Raw genomic sequence first — 26,287 nt, 5'->3', positions numbered from 1 at the left:
GACATCTAGCTCTAGCTCAGTGTCATCCCCCCTACCAGGCGCGTACAGTATCCCCTCTTACAAAAGCGCGCCTAGAGGGAGGGATACACAGTTTACTCCCCTCTCTACCGACACTACTCTATTGCCTCTATTTTTAGTAAACAATTGCCTCTATTTTTAGTAAACAATTGCCTCTATTTTTAGTAAACAATTGCCCCTATTTTTAGTAAACAATTGCCCCTATTTTTAGTATACAATTGCCCCTATTTTTAGTAAACAATTGCCCCTATTTTTACCAAACAATTATCCCTATTTTGTGGCAACCAATAACCCCTATTTTTAACAACCCATAACCCTTATTTTGTGGCAACCAATAACCCTTATTTTTAACAACCAATAACCCTTATTTTTAACAACCAATAACCCTTATTTTTAACAACCAATAACCCTTATTTTTAACAACCAATAACCCCTATCTTTTAGCAATCAATAACTCGTATTTTTAGCAATCAATAACTCATATTTTTAGCAACCAATAACCCTTATTTTAAGCAACCAATAACCCCTATTTTTAACAACCAATAACCCCTTATTTTTAACAACCAATAACCCCTATTTTTAGCAATCAATAACCCCTATTTTTAACAACCAATAACCCCTTATTTTTAACAACCAATAACCCCTATTTTTTAGCAATCAATAACTCATATTTTTAGCAACCAATAGCCCTTATTTCTAGTAAACAATAGCCCATATTATTAACAAACCAAACACAAGCTAGCACCTCGAATATAGGTAAATCACGAGTTTTTATGTTTAATTATTGTCCGCATTCTACATAACAAAAGCGCGTGAAACAGACTTTTTTCAATAACAATACAGTAATAATGAGTCTATATGTGTGTCTGACTGACATTTGTCAACCTAGATATATAATTAATATCCTTGCAAACAGAGACAGTTGTTGTCGTATCAATTACGTAAAGGCAGCTGCGAACAAAAACTCATTAAATATACGACAACGCTGTCGGTGACGTATATAAACTAGGTTATATACCTGCCATCCCTATTGGGTTCATCTTCAAGGTATCTCGATCGGTATATCGAATTCTATAGCTCCGCTGAAAACCAATTCCGACGAAGAATACAATGATTGCCAAGAACTTCTTCCTCATTACTCTGGTTTTAATTGTCTGCTTGATCATTTTTGAGGTTCAGTCAAAGCGAATTGGTAAGCGTTGCGATGTTAAATGTTCCTCTACTCGTGGTCCAATTTGTTATACTTAGGATTTTGTCGGTGCTGGTGGTATGGAGATTTTAAGGACAATTTTGGTCATTGCTAGGAAATTTATTAAGAACAGTTGTGGTTGATCTCTGGAAATTTTCAAGGACAATTGCGGTTAATGTTAGACAATTATTTAAGGACAATTGTGGTTAATCTTTGCAGATTTTTAAGGACAATTGTGGTTAATCTTTGCCGATTTTTAAGGACAATTGTGGTTAATCTTTGCCGATTTTTAAGGACAATTGTGGTTAATCTTTGCAGATTTTTAAGGACAATTGTGGTTAATCTTTGCCGATTTTTAAGGACAATTGTGGTTAATATTTGCCGATTTTTAAGGACAATTGTGGTTAATCTTCGCAGATTTTTAAGGACAATTGTGGTTAATCTTTGCCGATTTTTAAGGACAATTGTGGTTAATCTTTGCAGATTTATAAGGACTATTTTCGTTTGTTTAAAGGTTTTTAAGGATTTGGGTAAATATTTGGTGATCATTAGAACAATGTGCGCAGATTTTTATGGGTCATTCGCAATCATGCTAGGATATTTCTAAGGGCACTTGGTTAATTCTAGAAAGTTTTATGGGTAATTTTGGCTGATGTGTTGGAGATTTTCAAAGACAATTTTGATTAATGAAGGGAGATTTTTAAGGACACATTTAGTTAATGCTAGAAGATTGAAGGACAATTTTGGTTAATGGTAGAAGATTTTGAAGGACAAATTTTGTTAATGTTAGAAGATTTTGAAGGACAAATTTTGTTAATGCTAGAAGATTTTGAAGGCCAATTTTGTTATTTGTTTAAAAACCTTTGATATACTTTAATTCCTTAATTTTAGCAAGGGAAGTCTCAGAAACCGAGAAAGAATCTAAAAATGATTTGAGATCAAAACGGAGCTTCGGACTTCTGGACGCAATTGGACTGGGACAGCGTCCGGGTTGCAGCGACTACCAAGTACGGCGTTGCCTGTGCGATTGCGACTTTGCCTACGATTATTGCGAATCGCCCCACAACGACGCCGAAGCAGCTTGTTATTACGTTTACGATTCAGGTTGTTGTTAAAAATTCATAATATTGTAACCACGTAAACAACGGCAATATTTACGAATAAACATCAGTAATAGTAGAATGTAAAAATTGTCCACTTGTTTTTAATAAACTTTGAAACTTATCATAAAATCAAGAACCTTAGACAAATTCCAGTATAAATTTATTTCCAAAATCATTGTTCTTCAAATTTGGAGAAAAAGTTTCGAATATGGGCTTGCGTCGTTGTCTGGTTTCTAGTTTTTAGCATATTTGCTAATTGCATCGAAGACGGCTTGTCAACGGTATTCAATTGCTGTTGCTCTGCAAGGCTGTTATGCGGCTTAATTGGCGCTTGCCACTGTCTCGTTGGAAGAACTGTGCTCTGAAAAAAAGTTGAACTAAAATTATTTTTCAAATTCAAAATTATACCTCGAATTGTTATTGACTTAAGACATCTAGTGAACAAGAATCAATGAAGAAAATTTACATTTTTAACCCAAAAAAAAATGCGAATTGGCAATTTGAAAAATATTATTGTTAGTGTTATTTACAGCTTCATGTTTGAAGTCAATAAACAATTGAAATTTTCAACATTTGGTTCTTACGGTAGGTTTTCCACGAGACAATTCGTAATGTCTCTTGAAACATTGAAAAAATGCATCTTGCTGACTTAAATAACCTTCGTTAATTGTTAGAATTATCGAAGACAATTTGAAGACGGATTGAAATCTAAGTGGATATTGGACTAAAAATCGAATTTCATCTTTTACAGCGTCACTGGCTTTGTCGTAGTCATCCAGAACCAATAAAATCTTCGTATCCTTATGTCTCAATGCCTCGTCAATGGTTTCCGCCTCGCTTTCGGCTTGACACAGCTGTTTCAACGAAGTCTCCAAGTCATCGTCTTCTGGCTTTCCAAAAACCTGTTAATGGAATAATTAGAACAGTACCATCGAAGGATTAGCTTAATTCCAACCTTAAGTAACAGCAAATCAAACTCTTCAGCCGCGTTATCCCTTTTCCCTAAGGCCCAATCATAAGCTAGCTTTTGGCAGAAGGTTGTTTTCCCGACTCCTGATTGGCCAGAAATCAGGAATCCGTTTGGAGCTTTTGTGTAATTAGGATCAGGTGATAACATTTCGTTTAGGGGCGTGTCTTGACCGGTTTCATTTGATTTCAAACGGAAACCCAAGTCATCTTTCGACAAAAGTGGATTCCGCTCTAATTGATATAAGTTGGCCAGATTTATCTTCATCTCATCAACCAAATCCTTATAAGCTGTAATAACGATTACAAAAACTTAAATTTCCCTACACAATAACTTGTTCAAATTCGAAACTGAAATTACTAAAATTTTAATTTCATACTTTGTGGACCATGATAGTAATTTTTTACAATAGTTTGGCTTCCTGTAATATTGGTTTGCTGCAAATTAATTCAACAATTAAATTAATCGAAATTAAATTAATCATAATTAAATGCATCGTAATTAAATTAATCATAATTAAATGCATCGTAATTAAATTAATCATAATTAAAGGCATCGTAATCAAATTAATCATAATTAAAGGCATCGTAATCAAATTAATCATAATTAAAGGCATCGTAATCAAATTAATCATAATTAAAGGCATCGTAATCAAATTAATCATAATTAAAGGCATCGTAATCAAATTAATCATAATTAAAGGCATCGTAATCAAATTAATCATAATTAAAGGCATCGTAATCAAATTAATCATAATTAAAGGCATCGTAATCAAATTAATCATAATTAAAGGCATCGTAATCAAATTAATCATAATTAAAGGCATCGTAATCAAATTAATCATAATTAAAGGCATCGTAATCAAATTAATCATAATTAAAGGCATCGTAATCAAATTAATCATAATTAAAGGCATCGTAATCAAATTAATCATAATTAAAGGCATCGTAATCAAATTAATCATAATTAAATGCATCGTAATTAAATTAATCATAATTAAATGCATCGTAATTAAATTAATCATAATTAAATGCATCGTAATTAAACTAATCATAATTAAATGCATCGTAATTAAACTAATCATAAGTAAATAAATTGCAATTAAATTAATTACGAGATCTTAATTACCTGACTGTCTCTGACATCAAAAACATGTTTAGTTTGATTGTTTAAAATTCCTTTAAAAGTTTTTGACCTAAAATCGACGCCTCGCTAAAGAACCAATTAATGTCGATTAATTAACTGTTAATAACAACATTAACAAGGTTAATTATATTTACTTGGTTGCTACTAGAATCATAGGAGTCCATTTCTTCGGAATACAGTTCGGACACGTTATTCATTGCAGCCATGATTTACGTTCCAATTAGCCTTAATTAATTTACATTAATTTAATTAGTAATTTAATTAAAAATGTAAGTGAGTATGAATGGCAAGCAATGTTAATATAGTCTATTAACCGAAAGAGTACTTTCATAATAGGCCTAATGTTAAATTATAATTTCATAATTAAAATTAAAGTAAAATTAACAAATTAATAAAAAAATCACTGGATTATAGTCTTTGAGTGTCGTGCAATTAACCGAAATTAACACACACAAAATATGTTCGATTTGATTTCCAGCTGCTTACTCAAAGAGTACATTTTTTTAAATAATATTAAATCAACCAGAAGTAAATAATCAAATGAAGTATGCAACTAAATTTCTACAACAAAAATAGGGGGGGGGGTTAAGAACGTGTCGTCTGCTGTAAGAAATATTTCTTTCTAAAATAACCTTAAATATTATCATTGAATAAAATATTAAATAAATAAATAAATATTGTTAAAATAAATAATTAAATAAATAAATAAATAATAACTTACATTAATTACATTTAAACGCAATTAAATATATTCTAATTCTGACATTATCTATCCTACATTTGGAGCTGTAAGGCTATACAAGCCCTAGCTCGGCAACTTCGTTGGAGCAAAAAAATTAATACGAGGCCAACGTCTTCAGCAGCGTCTTTGTAGAGATATAAACAGGCTAGGTTCTTATAGTATTGCATAATAACGGTGCAATATATTTCCTCTCTACTGCTAGAGTCGAAACGTAACTTTTCTAATCTCTCTTAGATAATACTGAGTGACACAAGTACGCTAAGAAATAATAATATTTTTTGAAGGTCAACTAACCTAACTTTGAATCACAAATTCACAATACGAGACTAAATTTTATCAAGAAAATTATAAAACAATGTAATGATATTGTAGCTAATTACTTCCCTTGGTAATCAGTTTTTAGTTTTAGTTACGATATCGTGTATTTTATTTGGGGAGCTTTGGTAAATCGCGTCACAGCTTACGACTTATTTATAAATTATCTCTTAGCGTGCTTTAATCCAAAAATGGAACAGCTGTTGCCATCTGTATTAACGAATATTTACTAAGAGCATTTAATTATATTTAATTTTAATATGAAATTATAATTTGATAATTATTTACTTTATTTTATGGGGAATTAATTTTAAGGGTTAGTATTAATTAATTAGTCTAATAACAATTAACTTATTTTTGTTGATTTAGGCTTACATGTTATTATTATAGCACTATAAAGTTTAATTTTCTGGCATCTGTAAGTATAGCGGACGTTTTGATAAAACGTATATAGTCGTTTAGCGGTTTGTTCGGTTTGCACTCAATGCACTGTTGTTGAAAGCTGGTTTTTAATTAGGAATATTTATGGACAGACTAAGCCGCTAAAAGACTACGTATAACATTTGAAATTTAATTTATCTCAATAAATTTATTAATATATCCCCTTAAGTAATCAAAACATCCTGTTACACTTGACCCTAAATCCAATGCCTAACTCCATTTGTAAACAATATAATTTAATGTCAAGCAATATCAGCCATAAATATAAAATTCCAATGTATATAAAATATTTTTAAATAATATATTTTTTTTCTTTTTGGAAACATTCCTTATTACGCTTGTCCCTAAACTTCAACTAAAAACGCTTCATTTCCAATAGACATTTACAGTCAAGTAACATCGGTCATACGTATAACAAACTCCAATGTTTCAGCATTATTTTTATTATTTTTCAAATGCCCCGCTATACTTGTCTCTACATGGAAAGCCTAGTGCCTAAATTTTGAATAGGATTCTAGAGTCAAGTAAGATCAGTCTTGTGTATAGAGCTTCATGCACGAGACCGTGAAAATCTCAGCTGAGGGCAAAGGGGGGGAATATTGTGGTTGCAGTAGAGCCGCGGGAAGGCAACCCAGTCAAAGGGGGGAAGCCCACCAGGGGAGGGGCTCCAGTTTAGGAGCCCCGTTACGGCACTGGTTACGGCAATGGGGGTTTTTCTCAAGGACGCAGCATTCCACAGACATAATACAAAGAAGAATGCGGAAATTTTATACAATAAAGAATGCGGAAAAGGGGGTTTACATTTTTTGGTCTATTTTTTATCTGCTTTGCAGGGAAGATAACAGACAGGCGCTAAACATAACATTTTGGTTTTTAAATAATAACTCGGTTATTTATGGACCGATTTGGACGAAACCGGTTTCAAATAAAAGATCTCAATCTCCTCTAACCGAATATGAATACGAAAAATTAAATGAATTAGTTAAATATTCTTAAAAATGCAAACATATATTCACCATGTAAAAATCCCACTTAATATTATATGTATTAAATAATTATACTGCATTAACTTTAATGCGCATTAACACGTATTTAAATTTAAATTAAATTACACCAGCTAGATAATAGACATAATAAAATGATTGTAATCAAACGAGATGAAATTGTAGTTTATATTTCAAATATTTGTAGCACCGTCGATATTACAAAGGTCATGAACCTCCGTGATTGCGCGCTTCTACAGTTTCGCGTCCCAGTTGCAATTATATTAGATTTGCGAAATGAACACGCGAGCAGAGGCCCAATTTCATCGTCAACCTAAAATATATTCCAATTCATTGACCTCCACACCCAGTGCACCAATTTCACTAACAAACCTAGAGTATCTAGAGCCTTTGCCAGGCATTCATGAAACATATCAGGGCGAAACTAGAAGCAATTTATAAAATACCACACTTCCCAAGGAGTTCAATGAATCCCACTCCGTGACAAACGTGGTTTGGTTTTACTTATTTTGTATGAATATTCTTCGATATCGTTTTGTTTGTTTGGTAATTCCATAGTAGGAATTAAGCCAATCAGAGACGAGATATGACGTTAAAGACTATAGACCATTGAATTAATTCCTTGCAGAGAAATCAACGCTAACAGGTGGAAGGGAGGCTAGCCGACTAGCACTGCCTCTAGCGGCGCTTCTTGACGTCAAGGAAATAACCCATGAACGTGACCTATTCTGCCCCTGTGGTCTTTACTTCACTTCTTGCATTAATGGAAAGGTTTATTATTATTATTACGTAGTTTGAATTAAACCAAGGAAGATCAAGCTGTTTAAGTTTGGTTTGATTAGAAATCTCTCTTCGCGAATGGTAGCAGGCCACGTGTCTATTTGTATAGGCGTTTGTTGTAACTGCGCATGATCACCGTTACAGAAGAGAAGCAAACACAATCACCTTATTGGGTTATTTAACTGGCGCCAACCAAGAATCTCCGCTAGAGGGCGCAGCGAGCTGGCTACCTTGCCTCCCATCGCCTGTAGTGAACTTTGTCTGGCGCTGCCTCGTAATGGCGTCAGGGGAAAGATCGTAAGGGGGCATCTCTCCTTCCATTGGTGTTGGTTTGCCTACAAGTATTTAATTCAATGGTCTATTGATAATAGGCATGGACTATATTGCTCCTAGTTGACTAAAATAGCGCGTGTTTACCATACGAGCACGAGTACAGTGCTGTTCTAGTTAAGGCGAACTGGAGCATAATTTCCATGTCAAATTTTGACATCTATTCCGTGACATATGTATTGGATAGAAATATTCCAAGAGATCGGATACTTGCTAAACGCTAGCCACAATAACAAAAAACCCATAATACATTGCGAAACTTTTCTTATGATTGCGAAGGCAAGTTTTAAATTATTTACTATATTAGAAGTTCATAAACAACCTCTTTATCTATAGAAGCATACGTTCATTAGATATGTTCATGTTCCATAAGTTTGTTAATCTCTGGTAACTTAGAAACTGGAGCTTGTAATTTTGAAGTGAGTGAGGGAGGTCATAGATTCGAGGAGGTAAAGCGAGGGAGGCCTGCGGAGGCAGGCACTGCGGTCAAATTTGGGCTTAGTAATGCAGACTAAATAGGAGCTAGATGGAAGTCCTAGCTGCAAAATTAACCACCACCGAGTGTAGGACTTCAATTGACTCGCTTCCGTCGTTCCCCCTCGAACTAGCTCGAGTACTGTAAGTCTCTCAGTAACATTACGAACTTGTATAGGAAGCGTCATACTTACGTAACATATCTTATAAACTTATGATATAAGTCAAAGTCCTGACTGACAGACTGACTAAATGATAGTCAGCGCCCAGCCCAAATTGCTTTTTATAGAAAGCTGCAAATTTGCATGAACGTTGCCCTTAAGTAGCAGGCAGGCACTAAAATCTTTTTGGAATCCGCCGCCATCTTGTAAAATGGCGACCAAAAATGTAAATAAACCTTTATGAAATAACGTTGATTTAGCATTATAAGATTTCATTAATATTTAGTATAGACTGGTCCCCTATCACCTATAGACGAACTTTATGGTACACTTTTGGATTTCTATTGTCGGCCATATTTTAAAATGGCGGCCCAAAAAGTAATTTAAAAATGTTCCGAAGGGCCGCCGGGCAGCGCATGCTTTTCGTGTCTTTGCTACTAGTTAATAATATACCAGCAAGTGTCCTTCGCCCATGTTTATAACTAGTTAACAAGAACTAGTTAACTCGGTACTAGAACATATTTAATGGGGCAGCATTGATCCGTGAAAATGAAACCAATGCATTGAAAGCCGCGAGAGTGACGGCGTGTCAAGTGTTAAAGAGGTTATCCCGGCTTTGCGCTCGATATCTCGCTTTACCTGAACAGTACTCGTATAAAATCAAACCGATCCCAGGGTCATTTTAACAGTCGGATTGAAACGGCAGTTTGAGCGGACGTAGCAATTTCTATTTCATATAATGTGGATTTTTCAATGTTTAGCTTTGGGCGCTACGCTCTTGACCGTTGTCCGTGGACAACGCGTCCCAGACGCCCCGGATTGTACGGGCCCCCGCGATTTCAGTATACAAAATGATAAGAATGCCATAGATACCAATATAAGATTCCAATGCTGTAAGTTAACAATTGATCATATTAAAATCATCACGGGAATTAAGTTTTTGATTAAATGGTTTTTACAAAAAATTAACCGAGATCTTTTTGAACATTCCACTAGCTAATGTCGCGGCCTCCACCGTCAAGATCTTTAACGCCAGCCAATGCTTACAAGACGCTAATTTAGATTTCTATAATAGAGTAAGAACTTTAAACTGTAACTGCTTTTTCCTGGTTTCCCTGAACTAGCGGAAAACATAAAATACTAGGCTTCTCGTAATCTAACTGTGGGTTCAATTCAAGTCTAGGATATGAATATAGGAGTAATAATTAGAACTGGTTTAAATGTCCAAACGAAATCAAATTTAATAGCATTCAAATACCTAACCAAGGCAGAAGGCCCTGGCTAACAAACGATAAACAGTTAATTTAAATCCCCGTATTCTATTTACATTAACCCCCAAAATAATATTAACATGCACACTATAGATATATATATATATAAATGGAACCCCAAAATAATATTCGAATGCACACTATCCCCCAAAATAATATTAACACGTTCCGGTTCGAATTAAAATTGTTTAACGATACCCAAGCGTTGGCTCTCTCTCTGTTTAACGCGCACGAAGCGAACGCGCACAAATTGCGGAAGGGGCTACTTCTTAGCCCGTACCAGGATTAGCTGACGAGAAACGGGACTGGTCAGTGGTTCTACTTCAAACGGCCAGGTCACTCGAAAACGCCTAAGTCCCAAGGCTCTGCGGTCTTCTTAGAAACTTCTAAGTCTTGGGCCGCTCGAAAACGTCCAAGTCTTTTTCTTTCTTTGTCGCAGTCCAGGAGCAGCAAAGCCAAGCTTGCTCTCCTTCCTAGTCGAGTCCTCGTCAAAAAGTAACTCTTTACGACCTCCAAGTTCAGTTCCTCAATTCTTCTTTTTCGCGGGCACTTTCTCTTTAGCCAATCACGTTCAGGGATTTGGTCTAATTATTTTAGTTCTCCGAACTCCGGTAAAGGTTCAAAGGTCGAAGAGAGAGAGGGAGAGTAGATTTCTCGGCACCAAATGTGTCCCGAGAGAGAGCAATTAATCAGTGCGGTACCAGGTACCATTAAAGAGGCACCGCGAAGACGCGAATAGTCCAACTTTCCAAAAATAGAGATAATACAAAAATACAAAAAGATAACAGAGCCATTCGAAAATATAGTTCAAATGGCCTGAACCGACAAAATGAAATTATAGATTCTTAACCCGATATATGTACAGTTTAACCCCTACCCAAAAACTTTCGCTTGGACATTTTTCGTAGATACAAAAGAACGATAGGGGAGAATGAATGACTGTAATAAAATGGGGTTCTTTGAGAAGCCAAGTACTGAGGATACCGCCCCGTAGGGAAAAAGCGTAAGGAAGTATTCTCGGACCTACCCGAGAGCAGGTAACCATTTGGGAATAATTAGTAAAACTGAGAATTTATAAAATGAAATGTATTTCTTAACAAAAGTGGGATCTAAAAATATATCTAAAAATATAGCCGTGACAAAACGCAAATTTAATCCAGACAGAAGCCAAATTAACTGTTGTTAATCGCAATTAATGCGCTTAATTATTGGCACTAGGCTCTGGGATACATCAGTCCAGGAGGACCTTGCGCGGATATATATATGCCGGATGGACCGCAAACGGACTTATCGGGATTCTGCCGAAAAATGACCACAAGATACGAGGCCACCGCTCAACAGGTATCACCTTAAAATTAAAGAGATTGTAAAATTAAAACATAAATTACCTACTTAAAGAGAGGGTGAAAAGGAAATTCAAGTGATTTTATATCGATTCTTCTATTGATTACTGGACCAATCTGCGTTTCAGTATTCAGATTGGTCTTATAGTTAGTAGAAGAATCGATAGAAGAAAAACAAAATCACATTATTTTCCACTTCACTCTCCCTTTAAATACAAAATTTCATAACAAGCTAATATCCCTTAATCGTTTTCTTTAATTAATATCTTACGGCAATTCTAACCTTGAAAATGAATGAATTTCAGCTGGTCAGATGCCTCGCGGAAAACTACGGGTGTTACCCCGATCCAGACGTTTTAGCAGCAGTAACTATATATTCATTTTATGTTTAATATAACTATAGAAACGCGAGTCCCGGATTTTACGTTGCGAGTCCAAGTCCGAGTACACTACAACTCGCCGAGTCCTCGCATCGATATTTTTTCGGACTTGCGAGTCCAACTGGTCCTTAAGAAATTATTTCGAGACCAAGTCGAGTCCAAAATGTTTTGTGGTGCAATTAATTAAGTTAATTATTAATTAATTATGTTTGATTTCAGACACCGTCATGTCAAGCACTCGATACAGAACGGCAAAATCAAAACCCACCATTTATGGCTGGTTTTACACCAGTTACTTCAGACCAAATAGATAATCAGCAATAATCTTCTCGTTCAGACAGCAGAATGTACAAATCTTGCAAGGCTCGTAACTACGTAATAATATTTGTAATCTTGACTTTAAATTCTAAATAAATTCAATTTGAATTAAAATCCAATGATTTTTAAATATTTAATTTTGAATTTTTTCAAAATATTAAATGAACCCAACATCAAAACATCTTAAATATGATTTTAATAGGCTTAAATATTTCAGTTGTTAGTTTCATTACAGTTCAAATAATAGGTCAATATAATCTGGAGGCCCATTGGGCCTACAAAATTTCGTATTTTAAAACCTATTTACCATACAGGGTGTTTATGATGAATGCCATAAATTATAGGGTATGTTCTCTGGACTCAGATTGAGTTAAAAGTGTCACTAGAACATGGGGGGCCTAAACAACCGTTACAGAAGAGAAGCAAACGCAATAGAGGGGAAGGAGGTCACCTTCTTGGGTTATTTCCCAGGCGCCAACTTAGAAGCTCCGCTAGAGGGCAGTGCGAGTTGGCAAAAGTAACGCACGAGTACGGTGCTGTTCTAGTTAAGGCGAACTGGAGCATAATTTCCATGTCAAATTTTGGCATCTATTCTGTAGGCATAGGTATTGAACAGTAATATTTCGAGAGATCGGATACTTGCTAAACGCAAGCCACAATAAAAAAAAACCCCATAATACATTGCGTACATTTTTACCTCTCCGAGTGACGTATGTCACGGAGAGGTTCTGTAACGATCGTGTGTGTGTGTCTGTCTGTGTGTGTGTGTGTCTGTGTGTGTGTCTGTTGTTACACCCACGTGACCGCGTTCGCAGTTTCCAAATCGGAGCAAACGTGTTCGCCACTTCCGAACTGCATTCACAGTCACGGAAATGGCTCCTCTACTTGAGTTTTCACACCACCATCTTCTGGTCTTTGTCCATTCCACACGGACACCAAACTGTACATACTGGCTTCTAATCACCATCATCTTCTGGTCTTTGTTTATGTCCATCCCACATGGACACCAGTCTGTACATACTGGCTTCTAACACCACCATTATCTGGTCTTTGTTTATGTCCATTCCACATGGACACCAGTCTGTACACCTGGCTTCTACACCACCATCTGCTGGTCTTTGTTTTTGTCCATCCCACATGGACACCAGTCTGCACACCTGGCTTCTACTCCATCGTCATCGTTGGGTTTAAGACATTCGCGGCGATCAGCTAGGGTTACGAGAAACGTCTAGCCTCCCTAGGGTGGGTTGTCCACCAAAGGTTTTCGCAATTGCGGTTGTTCTTGCTTTCAACGGTTGTTCGACACCCTTATATACTACCTATTTGAGTAAGGCAAAGCAACCGGCGTATGCTTCATTTCAAACGCCAATATTAGTCAAGTCTTTCAAGAATGTTTAATTTTTCTTTTTTAAAACGATGTAACGTTCAATAAGGCGAATAACTAACGAAGAAAATATTAAATATTAATTATATTTATTTTAATATTTAAGATAATCTCTTTTCTCAATTCAAAATTAATACGGAAAGAGTTAAAAAACAGTCTATGTTTTTGTCTGTGTGTGTCCGTCCGTTGTTACAGTAGTGCGCTGCGTTAGAAGTTCGTTTTGTTTTGATGTGTAAAGGAATCCTACAGAACCATAATATTCCCTTTATCCTTAATATGAAGTGAATATGTGGAAATATTTTTCGTAATTATGATGTATTTAGTACTTTTGTAGCTTTAAAGCTCTATTTCATTTTGATATTCCAAAGATTTTTTTTAATATTATTATTTAAAATGGATGTTTCTATATTACTTAAGCTATACTACATCTGTATATAGAATAATCCTTTCTAAAGTGAATACAAGCACAACGCTACTATGTTGGTCAAATGAACTTTTATTTGTCAATAGGCCAATGAACCAAAAAGTAAACGTTTGGTTTTCGTTTCTGTAATGCAGAGACATTAACGGTTCAGAGTGAGCCGAAAGTTAAATACACTTTTAAATAATTAGGCTTAGATTATATAATCATGGTGGAAATCTGGGCCGCGTTCAGCAGAGCCCAGCGCTTTGAGCAGTGTCCTACATAACGGGATTTTGTTTTTGAATATTGACGTCACGGTGCTTAGCGTTGAGCTAGCGCGGTCTTCAAAGGAAATAGTCGGCTCTTTGGATAACGTGACGTAAAACGCATAGTTCTCAGCCTGGCGAAAAAACCATGGAGGAATTAATACAAATAGCTTTATGGGACTATAGCTATTTAATTGGCGTGAAACCAGTTGATCACGCGAGAATTTTAAGAGATATGTTAGTTTCTAAGTTTAATTATAAAAGTTGTTATCTATCTCTATAAATATGTTATCATACAATTTTTGTTAAGCCTTGGTACCTTGCACGCTTTATTGCGCTAGCGTCATTTATAAAACGCCGATGACCGGAGAAAAGCTATGACGACAGACTTCACCGGTAAACATTTCCAAAATCCGCCGTCTTTTTTGGTGAGCTCTGCTGAACGCAGCCCAGAGTCCCAGACCAGTGAAAGGTCTGATCGTAATCGGATAATAGCTTCGTGTTTTCATGCTTTTTATGGTACGCATTTACTTTCAGTGTGTGTAGCCACAAATAAGCTTTGGTGTTATGTAACGTTAACAGTCATGTTGACAAACTAAGAAAATCGTTGAGATGAAACGAGAGGATAGTGTTTACATGGCAACCCTGTTGTGAATATGGCTTTGAACATAGAGGGCATACAGTTGAGGAGTAGAAAATTGGGCCTTTACAAACACGTAAAGGTAATATCCCTCCAAAGTTTTATCTCTTCATTTCCCGTTTTTCCCCCAACGGATGATTTTAATGTGTACAAGTATATCATTATTGGATGTAAAATGTCGTCTGATTTACAGTATATTTGCTATGCTTTGTATACAGCTTTAATATTTCATAAACATTTCCATATCTGGGTAAATAAGTTTGTAAGTAGTCGTCTTGACTCGGAGAGGTAATATTTTGGTTTTCCCAACTTGTTATTTAATTATTTAGTCCAAGTACAGACTCACTAACTGATAATCAACACCCAGTTTAGACGGGCTCTATGTCTAAGCTCTTGAGGTTAAATTTGCCACCACCTTTTAAAATGGCGGCCGGTAAAGGAAAGTAAAAACGCGTGCCGACGGGCTGACGGGAAACATTTGGTGCCTGCCTTTGCGGAAAGTGAAGTGTCCATCGCTCATGTGAACTAGTAAACTCGGTACTAGAATATATTTAGTAGGGCAGACTTAACCAATACATTGAAAGCCGCGAGAGCTAACGCGGGTCACGTGTTAAACAGGTTATCCCGGCTGTGCGCGCTATATCACGCTTCAGTTGAACAGTACTCGTATAAAATCAAACCGATCCCAGGGTCATTTTAACAGACGGGTTGAAACGACAGTTTGAGCGGACGTAGAGTTTCAGTCGAGGTTTCAGTTCTTCAATTTCCATTTGAAATAATGTGGGTTTTTCAATATTTAGCTTTGGGCGCTACGCTCTTGACCGTTGTCCGTGGACAGGGTTCAACCGTCACGGGTTGTACGGGCCCCACCGATTTCAGTCTAAAGAATGATAAGGCAGCCATAAATGTCTATTTAAAATACCAATGCTGTAAGTTACAAATTGATCATATTAAAATCATCACGGAAATTATACGTTGTTGAGAAAACTGCTATGACAAAAAATTTATGTGAGATCTTTTTGAACATTCCATTAGCTAGCGTCGCAGCCAACACCGTCAAGAAAAATAACATCACTCAATGCTTTAAAGACGTCAATATGGACTTCTATAATAAAGTAAATTTTAATCCAGACAGAAGTCAAATTAACTATTGCCAGAAGTAAGATGAGACTAGAAGTACTGATCTAACCAAATTCTTCACTTGGCGAAAGTGAATTTTCTTGATAATACACCAACGGTTGGCCCTCTAGTAGCGGTTTCTGAATTTTCCCTCCAAAACGTGAGACGCTCGTGGCGGTAGACGGGGGCCGTACTAGATTCAAGCACCCGCGTCCGTCCGTGTTCCGCGACTTTAGGTTCAGGGGAACGGGGTTAGGAAAATTTTTGGAACTCGACCAATAGACCAAACTAACAAATAAACAAGATGGCTTGGTCTCGTCTCCATCTAAGGGATAGGATCACGTGACTAACAAAGTTGACTGTAGAGCAACGAAAATAAATCGCTATTTTCTGATTGACTCGTGAGGTAAAACAGGTTCTGCGCATGGCAAAATCAAGCCAATCAGGTTATCCCTTTCTCGCCTCAAAAGTACCCGAAAACGAGATCTGAGCCGTTATAAAATTTCAAAAGATTTGTTGATTGGGTCTATTTTTTTCTCAGTAGTGTAGGCGCGTGGGAAGCGGCGGATAAAATCCTCTAATTTGTTCACTAGTGCCAGGATCTACTACCCAATGCTAGAGCTCATTACTTCCAGTCTCATCTTGCTATTGTTAATCGCAATTAATGCGCTTAATTATTGGCAGGTTCTGGGATACATCAGTCCAGGAGGAGCTTGCGCAGATATATACAGACCGGATAAACCGCAAACGGACTTATCAGGATATTGCTCAAAATTTACCTCAGAATATGAGGCCACCGTTCAACAGGTATTACCTTAAAATTAAATAACTTAATCCTTTTTCTTTAATAAATATCTTACGGCAACAACTCTAATCTGTTTCAGTTGGCTAGATGCGTTGCAGTGAACTACGGGTGTTACGCCGACCCAGCCGTTTTCGCAGCAGTAACTATATTTTATCTTTCTTTACTATAACCAGAAGGCGATAATAGAAGAAGGGTGACACTATGTATCCTCATAATACTTTAGTTATGTAACCTCATTCTTCCCCCCTTTTTTCAAAACTTTTGGAATCGGTTTTTAAGTGTAAATAGTGTTTGTAGAGGAGGGCGTCTTCCTTGAAAAACAGGTGCCATTAATTAAGATATTAATTATTAATTAACTATGTCTGATTTCAGACACCGTCGTGTCGGGCACTCGATACAAACCGTCGAACTCGAAACCCACCAGTTATAGCTGGTTTTACACCACTTACTCGGAACCAAACACAGATACCGCAATAATCTTTCCAGTCAGACAGTGGAATGTAAAAAAATCTTGCTAAATCCGTAACTCCATAATGACATTTGTAAACTTGACTTTAAATTCTAAATAAATTCAATCTGTATTAAAATCCAATGATTTTATAAGATTTAATTTTAAATTTTTTCAAAGCATTAAATGAACCCAATACCTAAACGTCTTAAACTTGATTTCAATAGGCTTAACTATTTCAGTTGTTAGTTTCATTCTAGTTCAAATGATAGGTCAATATAATCTGGAAGCCCATTGGGCCTACAAAATTTCGTATTTTAAAACTTATTTACCATCCAAGGTGGTTATGATAAATATGTCATAAAGGGTGTTTAACACATTTATTTTCGGAGGTATGGACCCCCCAAACATTGATTGTCCCCTGAGACGAGAAATTTGGCACACATGGGGAGTAAGACATTCAGCTTACCCATCTTGTTTAGACAATTTCAATAGCCTCCAATCTAAGAACATTTAACGCGCCTATATCTAGCAGAAGTTTATGTTTAAAAGTAGAAGTGCGCCTAAGCTACTGGTAATGTAAACGTATAGTTCAGTCATCTTACTATTTAGAGACCGTAATAAGCCTTTGACAACGTCTTACCAAGTTACCAGGCGAGAATCTATGAAGTTTTACCTACGTCACTTCGTTACAACCTCTCAGTAAATAACGACAAACTTATGGAACATATCTTATGAACTTATGATACAGATATATAAATCAAAATTAAAAACACTTCATTCTCTATGATCGTTTATTTTTCCAAATATAATTCAATCCCCATAGCAACTATCGCTCTCATAGCATATACCCAAGGTTTAATTAATACAATAGTTATTATAGTTGCCACCGTATAGCGGAGAAGATCGAAAAACACGAGGTAAGGTACGGTTGCAATTGACGTAATTCCCTGGCAACAACTGTTATATGTCACGTTACTCTCCTCGTTTCCATTCCACGTGATATTTAACTACCGACTTCGTTCCAACTCTAATAAGGTATAGAACATTAAAATCCAATTCGGAGTTTTACTATAAAAACACTAAGCGGCCTCTTGCAGATACCAATCACAGTTCTAGTCTCGCATCAGCTCTCGCTACGGAAAATGTTGTTTAAATGTTTGAGCCTGATTTTACTGGCAGTATTCGTACATTCCGAATACGGGCAAGCCGCTGGAACGTTTGACGACGCTGGTGCAGATGCAACTATTAAGTTTCTTACGAAATACGGTTGCAGTAAGTACTTAAAAGGACACTAAAACTCTTAAAATAAGAATCCGATGAAACGAACACTGCTAGCTAGAGGGAATACCCAGTTTTATATTATACCAGAAGAGGATAATAGAAGAAGTGTGACACTATGTATCATCTTAATGCTTCAATTATGTAGCACCACCTTTTTATTTGCACTTCCGCTCATCAAACTTAATTAAGATGGGTAACTTCGCACCGTGCTAGGGTGAATTCTATAATTACCGTTTGGTATTTACTAAATACTCAGCAATAAACGAACATACCTTGATTGTCTGGACGTACGTGGGTCAAAAATCTGTACAAGCGCATGTACCTTGGCAAATAGTTAAGCAGCGCCAATAGAGTATAATGATGAGGGAACTATTAACATGGCGTATGTGATTCGGTTTAGTAACCTTGTGCACCCCAAATGTTTTAGTTCTGATATTATGAAGTATCGTGTTACAATTACCCCTCCCGCTTTGTAATGGTACACTTCTCTCGAAAAGAAGTATTGTATACTTCTGATTATACATAGTTTTCAGGCTACCATTAACACAAAGATTCCAGGGTATTTGGAGGACAAATTAGGCTGTCATATTGTCCTCCAAGTAGCCTCTACATCCTAGCGTGAAAACTATCTATTAACTTTCTTTGACCTTACACAGACCGGTCTCGCCATTATCTATATTGCAGGTAAAGGTTCCACTAAGATACCCGCAGCAATGGCATGCTTCAAAGCTGCCAATAGCAACTTTACCCAATCGGTAAGTTCATAAACAACAACTGAAATAGACTATCTCCACGTATAATCCAATTGAACAATTTTGGTAGGTCATAAAGAGCGCTAACGACGAATCGGAATGCAAAAAATACGTCACTGACACTGACGCTGGTTCGACCATGGATTTAACCGCATTCTGCAACAGTATCGTTGCAGGAAATGCTAACTCTAGAGCTGTAAGTTTCACAGAAATGATTTTCCAATTTAAAAATTTTCAAATAAATAAATTTTATTTATCAATTTTAACAATTTATCTAAATTTAATTTTCTTAATTATTTTTATAATTGCAGTTGGTCAATTGCGTGTCCATGACATACGGAAGATATCCGGACCCCAGTAAAGTACCGGTAAGTTGACCAAATTTAGTATTAACTCGTTTAAATTAAGTTTGCATTAATTAAATAATTTCATTACAGTCTACTCCCGCATGCATGAACATTAACTGAAATTAATGAACTTTATTGTAACTCGAGCGTCTTTAATAAAGTTTTGTGAAAAAAGTTATAAAGATTTTTGTGTATTTAAGATTGTAATGAGGGGCATAATTAAGGTTGGCATTGGCAAATCAAGGAGAATTTGATCAACTGGTATTGTAGCTGATTAGTAATAACATCCACCACTAATTGGGCCAAATTCTTGTAACGTCCCAATCTTTTCCTTGTCGGTACTGCGATAAATAGATAGAACAGTTAATAATCTAAGCCTCTTGAATTGACATAAACAAATTAGTTTGACAAAATAGGCATAAACAATGATATAGGGTACAAGCTTGGATATCTATTTTGAACAGAACTTAAAATATTGCACCTTCAGTTGTCGGAAAAATTAAAAACACCTTCGCACATTCACTTCAACCAAAGGCAAACGAAAGTACGAGTGAATCACACGTTGCCAAAAACCTTACTTTCATTTACTTCCATTTGCATTTGCTAGTAAACGTGTTATTTGAAAAACAGCCTTAAACCAGTTCAGTCTAGACTTAAGCCACGTTCACACTTATATGGGAAACCGGTTCGAAGCTATTCAAAACGCTTCCCAAGTTAAGTGTGAATAAAACTGAAACTCTAGAAGCTAATTACAAACGCGGTTTCTTGAAGTTGCCTCGCGAACCAACTTAAAGCGGCTTTGGAAGCTATAGTTTGTAGTTTTCAGGGATATTTCACATACCACTAGTATTATATTTCACCATTAGTATTAAGTGTATTTTCACCGACCTTAGCAGACAGCAGCAACGAAAAGATAAGCAGACAGCACTAACAGAATCGTCTTAAAGTGTGAACCGAGCAGTGTGGGAAATAAGGATATATTTTAAACTAGTCCTTGGGACCAGTGACCCCCCTAGTCCCCGAAATAATTAACTGGTCTCCGGACTGGGCCCAGCCTTTGTTCTCCTTTAGAATTGCAATTAATAAACTGGTCTTGAGGACCAGTAACCCCCACTTCTTGAATTAAAAAACAAGTCCAATCAATTAATAAACTGGTTTTGGACCAGAGGAAATGTGCTATTTCCCCGACTGGAACCGAGGCTATTGAAATCGCTTCGAACTAGCAATAAACGGTGTTTCAAAATCAGTTGCTGGGCAAACGAGTTGTCAACCGACTCTCGTGAAAGTGTGAACATAGCTTTACTGACAGTACTATCACCTCCCCATAGCAACCAATGAAAACGAGCCTCGTGATTGCAGCGTATACACCAGCTTTCGCAATAGGGGATTGTAAAAAAGAAAGAGGTCACGTGAAAGTGTTTTCAGTACTGCCAGATAACTTTAAAAAGAAGGCTGGACATATTTAAAACGTCCTACTACACCCCCTCCCCCGCCCATAATCGTTTTTTTTGGTGGGACAAGGCCTAACTGAAAACTTTATTTTGTGGATTTGGGCGCTGCAGATAATTAAACGTTTTAATTTAAAACTGAAGGTGAGTTTTTCTTTTACTACGTGCAATATGAAGTACGTTTGCATTACATTGATGTTAATTTTTTATAAATAAACGTCCAACTAAAGGAGCGTCTGCTCAAAGGTTCAAAGCAGCTGCACCACGTGACGAAACACTTTTTAGTGCCTTCCCCCCTATTTGTTTCCCCTCCTAATCTTTTTTACAATCCCCTATTCATATTTTACGACCCTGACAGTCGATATTAAAGAATAAGTGAGAGATGCCGTGATAAATATGACAAATTTAATACAAGAGTCACGAAAGTGTCCTTGGCAAAGCCATATACATCATATATTTAAATAAAAATAGACGTGTCACGGCAGTCGCTATATATGAATTTTGACAATCAATTTGAAAAACAGCAGTTGCAATATAGGCCTACAGATAACGAAGTAAAACACGCCCAACAGCAATGTGATGTCTTCATTGCGAAAAGAAATTAATTGTGACAAATGAATACTACCCATCCCAAATTGGCAGCCCAGGGGTCATGACTAAAGTCCTGGAAGGATATTGGGAAGAGGTTTTCGCAGTTAGGGGATAGAAAACTTCCTTCCCCCTCTGTTAGTTAGCGACTGCAATGTTGTCCGAACCTCGGTTCTGTTAGCCATGTTGCTATACAGTACTAGTTCAAATGGAACTTAAACCGCGCTTGCAATTCTTAGTTTCTCTCTTGGCTTAACAACTCGGTCCGGCAACATAACTAAAGTATTATGATGGCCAGTAGTACTACGACCCACTAAAAATGAGTACTAACTATTAAAACGTTTTGCGTAAAAACGGCAATTGTTCCTTATGAATCCTATATATTTCTGATTTTATACCAAGGATGAATAATCTGCATGTCATTTAAATCATTTGCGCAATTAAAAATAGACGTACTAGCTCGTTTCATTCGGAGGTTTCAGCGCTTGAAAAGGTGGTCGCCCACTATTCTTACGGGGCGGTAGGTAGGTAGGTAGGCTTACTATTCCATGGAACATTCCACGTGATACGCATTTTGCTATAAATGGCTCATACTCGCCATTGTAAATCATTCTGAACTGAAAGAGTTTTTACTTTGCGGCTGGAATTTAAGTTGATCTACTAAAAGAAATATTTGGGAAGATGTTGGCGATATATTTCGCTTCTTTCGCGGCTCTGTCTCTGTGTCTTGGATGTGTTCAAGCCGCGGATGGTGACTTTATGCCCAGCCAAGATGGAAATGACGCAGCCATCGACTTCTTCATGACTTACGGCTGCAGTATGTATTTACTAGTTTTATTTATAAAATTATTCGAAAATTGGACGGACCAAAAATCGCGATTTTGAGGGCAAATAATCGCGATTTTGAGGGCAAATGATCGCGATCTTGGGGCAAATGATCGCGATCTTGGGGCAAATGATCGCGATCTTGGGGCAAATGATCGCGATCTTGGGGCAAATGATCGCGATCTTGGGGCAAATGATCGCGATCTTGGGGCAAATGATCGCGGTCTTGGAACATATAACCGCGATCTTGGGACATATAATCGCGATCTTGGGACATATAATCGCGATCTTGGGGCATATAATCGCGATCTTGGGGCATATAATCGCGATCTTGGGGCATATAATCGCGATCTTGGGGCATATAATCGCGATCTTGGGGCATATAATCGCGATCTTGGGGCATATAATCGCGATCTTGGGGCATATAATCGCGATTTTGGGGCATATAATCGCGATTTTGGGGCATATAATCGCGATTTTAGTCAAATAATCGCGATTTTGGGGCAAATAAATCCAATACTCTAGTAGTATAGAGAAATTATATTTTGCAGAAAGTTCAGCTACCGATGCTCAAATAGCGGCTGCAGAAAAATGCTTTCAAGTCGCCAACATGGAATTTTACGATAAGGTAATTAAGTTAACTTTACAACATGATGGCGAAAGCGTTTAAAGTTTTTAAACTTTTTTATCTTTTTGAAAGGTTGTGGAAAGTACTAACGGCGGAACTTGCCCGACTAGCAGCCCACCATCAATGGGTCTGACCGCTTTCTGCAAAAGTTTAACCGGAAAAGATGACGCTTCTAGAAAGGTAAATTCATACTCATAATAACGAACAATAACAACGAAGAGATTAAGGCTCTTTCGGACCATTCAACTTTTTGACTCAGCTTGATGGGTCAATTTGATTTGAATCAACTAGTTATATCTTGCGAATAGAAGCTGGATCAGTTGAGTCACCAATCAGTGACCCAATTTTTGCTGACTAAAATTTTTGATTTCAATTCTTCAGCCAATCAATTAAATTAGCAAAAAACAATTTGAGGGTTATTTCATAAGTGCCAAGGGTTGAATCATCTGAAAGAGCCTTCAGACTTTAACTGATACGTCTATAATGTACATGACGTCAGAGAATGCGTCACGCCCATTTTAGACCTCCAGAGAAGAGCAGAGAAATACGGATCGTTTAACGTCGTTCGAGTAATTCAAGTCTTACTTTTAATTATTCTAATTACATTTACTTTTAATTGCAGTTAGTCGAGTGTGCTTCTAAGGCCTATGGAAGGTATCCCGATTCCGCTAACATACCAATGGTAACTATCAAAGTTTTACTTTTAAATTGCCTTAGTTTTCGTTGACCTTTCGGTCCGATTTTCGAATTCCCTGACCATAAACTAGTTGGGAAACAAAAATATTTCAACTTTTCAATACCCGAAATATTTTAAAAAAAAGTTCAAACAAAAATACCCTATGTATCAATTAAGTCGTTTAAATGACTAATTAACTAAATGTATTGCATTTCAGACGGCTAAACCTGTATGTGACGCGGCTAAGACAGCGTAATTAAACTAAACAAATTATGTATTAAAGAATGACTCAATAAAATTAAGTTTTCAAGAAATGGTTTTCTATTTTTTAGCCACATTGTATGATGGATATCTACGATGTGGCTATTACTTTGATATACCCAGAATCAACCAATAAGCGTTCTACTAAACTACTTAAATATTACCTTAATAAATTCATTTAATTACTCTTAATAGAAATTAACCAATTCAGTTTGTTCAATTGCAATTTGAGGCATCATCGAGAAACTAATTATATTTAAATAGCTTTTAGAACATTATAATAACAGATTAGACTTAGTATAGATATTTAGCGGAAAAGTGTTGCCGGTCATTCGTGACGCGTTCAATTCAATTCAATCGCTATCAACGACAAGAGGCTGAATTAAGCTCGTATAATTCAGTTCGATTCAGTAATAATCATTCCGTTCCAAACCTGAACGATGCAAAAAAAGACGCTCTAATAACAATATCACGGGTTATTTGGAACACCGCCTCAAACTAGTTCAGTCTAGACAGTACTATTAACTCCCCTAGCGACCAATGAAAACGGGCCACGTGATTGCCGAGTAGACCAGCTTCGGCAACTCTATTTTTCGACCCTGACAGTTGAAATTAAAGAAAAGGTATATCGACCCTGGTAGAGAGATGCCGAGAAAAATATAACGTAAACTCAATAACACAAGTCACGAATTTGTCCTTGGCAAACAGGCGATATTCGTAATATATACGTGAGACAGCAGTCGGTATATACGAATTTTTGCAATTCATTTCAAAAACATCAGCTGCAATTTAGAGATAACGAATGGGAAAAAAAACCCAACAGCAACGTGATGTTTTCATGGCAAAAACAACTTAAGCCTTGGGGGTTACATTTTTGTTTTTCACTGTTAGGGGCTAGAGGTAATTCCTCCCCCACGTTCTGTTTCAACTTAATTACTAATTAGCGATTGCAATGTTGTCCGACCCTCGGTTGAATTAACCAAGTCGCAAAAGAACTAGGCATAGTTCAATTCTGTTCAAATTGAAATGTCCTTCAAGCATTTCTAAATTTCTGCAATCAAGAATCCTCTTGGCTTAACAACTCTGTCCGGCAACAAAATCTCTTTAGCGAAAACTATTTATGACGTAGAATTTTTCCCCTACAATTAGGATGAAACGTAGCTATGATGGAACTTAAAATCAATGAAAGTATTCGTATGCAACACTACAGAAATCTTTTTGCAAGTAGGGCTATTTTCAAGACACGCTATTCCACATGACCTTCAGCTCAGTATTAACATGGACAAAGAAATAGAGTAATGGCAGTACTACGTATGCAAACGTCATACCCTTCTATCTCTTAGCTCAGTGTCATCCGCCTACTGGGAGCGCACAGTATCCCCTCTTACAAGAACGCTCCCAGATGGAGGGATACACAGTCTACGCCCCTCTCTACCGCCACTAGTCTATACTTAGTCCATGGTAGGAACGAGCTATGACAGTACTAGGTCACTCTGGGAATTAGTAGCAACTCTTAAACGTTTGCGTGAAAACGGCAATTGCTGATCATTTAGGATCCTATATAATTGCGATTTGATACCAAGGGTGATATTGGGCACGTCATTGAGATAATTTTCGCAATAATAATAATAATATTAGAGGGTTAACTCGAACTGTAGTTCATTTCACCCGCAGGTTTCAGCGCTTGTAAAGGTGGACGCCCACTATTCCTATTGGCCGGAAGGAGGGCCAAATATTAAGTGGAACATTTCACGTGTAATGGGTTTTGCTATAAAACGCTCATACTCGCCATTGTAAATCATTCTGAACTGAAAACCTTTTACTTTGCGTCTGGAATTTTAACTGATCTACTAACGAAATACTTTTGAAAATGTTAGCGATATATTTCTGCTCTTTCGCGGCTCTGTTTGTGTGTCTCAGATACGTTCAAGCGGCGGATCCTCCTCCCTTTATGCCCAGCCAAGCTGGAAATGATGGCGGCATCGACTTCTTCTTGACTTACAATTGCAGTATGTATACACTGGTTTCAATTACATAGGACAACTTGTAAGGTGACAGGGATATCTCATTTGAAACATATTAGACAAATAATCTCAAAATTATCAAGGCCCGGGCGAAAACTGATTTTTCAACTGTTTTCAATTCTAATTTAACCCCCTTAAAGGATTACGCGGGTTAAAATTAATTGTATTCTTATTTAAATCGGTTATTCGAATTTCTTTTCGAATACTCGTTTTTCTCCAAATGGAAAATTGAAAATTTGATTCGTCAAAAAGAATACATTAGGCCTAGTGGCATATATAGAGAAATCATATTTTGCAGAAAGTACAGCTACCGACGCTCAAATAGCGGCTGCAGACAAATGCTTTCAAGCCGCCAATATGGACTTTTACAGTAAGGTAACTTTAAATATTTATAACCGTTAATTCGA

At 36.7% G+C, this 26,287-nt stretch overlaps 2 protein-coding genes and 3 long non-coding RNA genes across 8 annotated transcripts; 3 read left to right on the top strand and 2 right to left on the bottom strand.

Annotated features, from left to right (window-relative positions):
• Positions 1-2,453: 2,453 nt before the first annotated feature.
• Positions 2,454-5,183, bottom strand: LOC149709525 (uncharacterized). Of its 3 annotated transcripts, none has more exons than XM_089863755.1 (7): positions 5,145-5,183; positions 4,558-4,648; positions 4,406-4,489; positions 3,657-3,714; positions 3,266-3,567; positions 2,895-3,212; positions 2,454-2,671 (listed from the first exon to the last, which is right to left on the bottom strand). In XM_089863755.1, exons 2-7 carry the CDS (start codon positions 4,627-4,629, stop codon positions 2,483-2,485), a joined length of 1,023 nt encoding a protein of 340 aa, XP_089719881.1. In that variant the 5' UTR covers positions 4,630-4,648; positions 5,145-5,183; the 3' UTR covers positions 2,454-2,482. The 3 variants fall into 3 exon arrangements, with proteins under 3 accessions (XP_089719881.1, XP_089719887.1, XP_089719873.1); XM_089863761.1 differs by lacking the exon at positions 5,145-5,183 and adding an exon at positions 4,828-4,892; XM_089863747.1 differs by lacking the exon at positions 5,145-5,183 and having other exon boundaries at positions 4,558-4,908.
• A 1,054-nt stretch (positions 5,184-6,237) lies between these two features.
• On the bottom strand, positions 6,238-11,680 carry LOC149709524 (uncharacterized). 2 transcript variants are annotated; one of them, XR_016380382.1, is made up of 5 exons: positions 11,568-11,680; positions 11,119-11,289; positions 10,969-11,050; positions 9,641-9,736; positions 6,238-9,561 (listed from the first exon to the last, which is right to left on the bottom strand). It is a non-coding gene; the product is annotated as an uncharacterized LOC149709524 (long non-coding RNA). The 2 variants fall into 2 exon arrangements; XR_016380380.1 differs by lacking the exons at positions 11,119-11,289; positions 11,568-11,680 and having other exon boundaries at positions 10,969-11,101.
• LOC149709523 (uncharacterized) lies at positions 11,186-12,026 on the top strand. Its single transcript, XR_016380386.1, has 3 exons — positions 11,186-11,282; positions 11,590-11,649; positions 11,884-12,026. It is a non-coding gene; the product is annotated as an uncharacterized LOC149709523 (long non-coding RNA).
• A 3,072-nt stretch (positions 12,027-15,098) lies between these two features.
• LOC149709522 (uncharacterized) lies at positions 15,099-15,876 on the top strand. The gene is made up of 3 exons (XR_016380545.1): positions 15,099-15,108; positions 15,476-15,604; positions 15,711-15,876. It is a non-coding gene; the product is annotated as an uncharacterized LOC149709522 (long non-coding RNA).
• A 6,127-nt stretch (positions 15,877-22,003) lies between these two features.
• On the top strand, positions 22,004-23,862 carry LOC149709521 (uncharacterized). Its single transcript, XM_089863709.1, has 5 exons — positions 22,004-22,283; positions 22,843-22,919; positions 22,992-23,099; positions 23,542-23,601; positions 23,813-23,862. The coding sequence occupies exons 1-5, from the start codon at positions 22,148-22,150 to the stop codon at positions 23,849-23,851; spliced, it is 420 nt and encodes a 139-aa protein (XP_089719835.1). The 5' UTR covers positions 22,004-22,147; the 3' UTR covers positions 23,852-23,862.
• The last annotated feature ends 2,425 nt before the right edge of the window (positions 23,863-26,287 follow it).

The sequence above is a fragment of the Phalangium opilio genome, unplaced genomic scaffold (genome assembly GCF_054372755.1).
Source record: "Phalangium opilio isolate 3A_F unplaced genomic scaffold, DU_Popi_V2 ptg000013l_1, whole genome shotgun sequence".
Classification (NCBI taxonomy): domain Eukaryota; kingdom Metazoa; phylum Arthropoda; class Arachnida; order Opiliones; family Phalangiidae; genus Phalangium; species Phalangium opilio.
Note: the sequence above shows the minus strand (reverse complement) of the source record. Positions and strands in the feature narration are given on the sequence as shown.

Coding starts and splice junctions, on each gene's coding strand:
- LOC149709525 (XM_089863755.1), bottom strand. CDS start 4,629: ATGGCTGCAATGAATAACGTGTCCGAACTGTATTCCGAAGAAATGGAC. Junction 3,568..3,656: donor TTACTATCATGGTCCACAAA/GTATGAAATTAA, acceptor TCGTTATTACAG/CTTATAAGGATTTGGTTGAT. Junction 2,672..2,894: donor TGTCTCGTGGAAAACCTACC/GTAAGAACCAAA, acceptor ACTTTTTTTCAG/AGCACAGTTCTTCCAACGAG.
- LOC149709521 (XM_089863709.1), top strand. CDS start 22,148: ATGTTGGCGATATATTTCGCTTCTTTCGCGGCTCTGTCTCTGTGTCTT. Junction 22,920..22,991: donor ACATGGAATTTTACGATAAG/GTAATTAAGTTA, acceptor TCTTTTTGAAAG/GTTGTGGAAAGTACTAACGG. Junction 23,602..23,812: donor ATTCCGCTAACATACCAATG/GTAACTATCAAA, acceptor ATTGCATTTCAG/ACGGCTAAACCTGTATGTGA.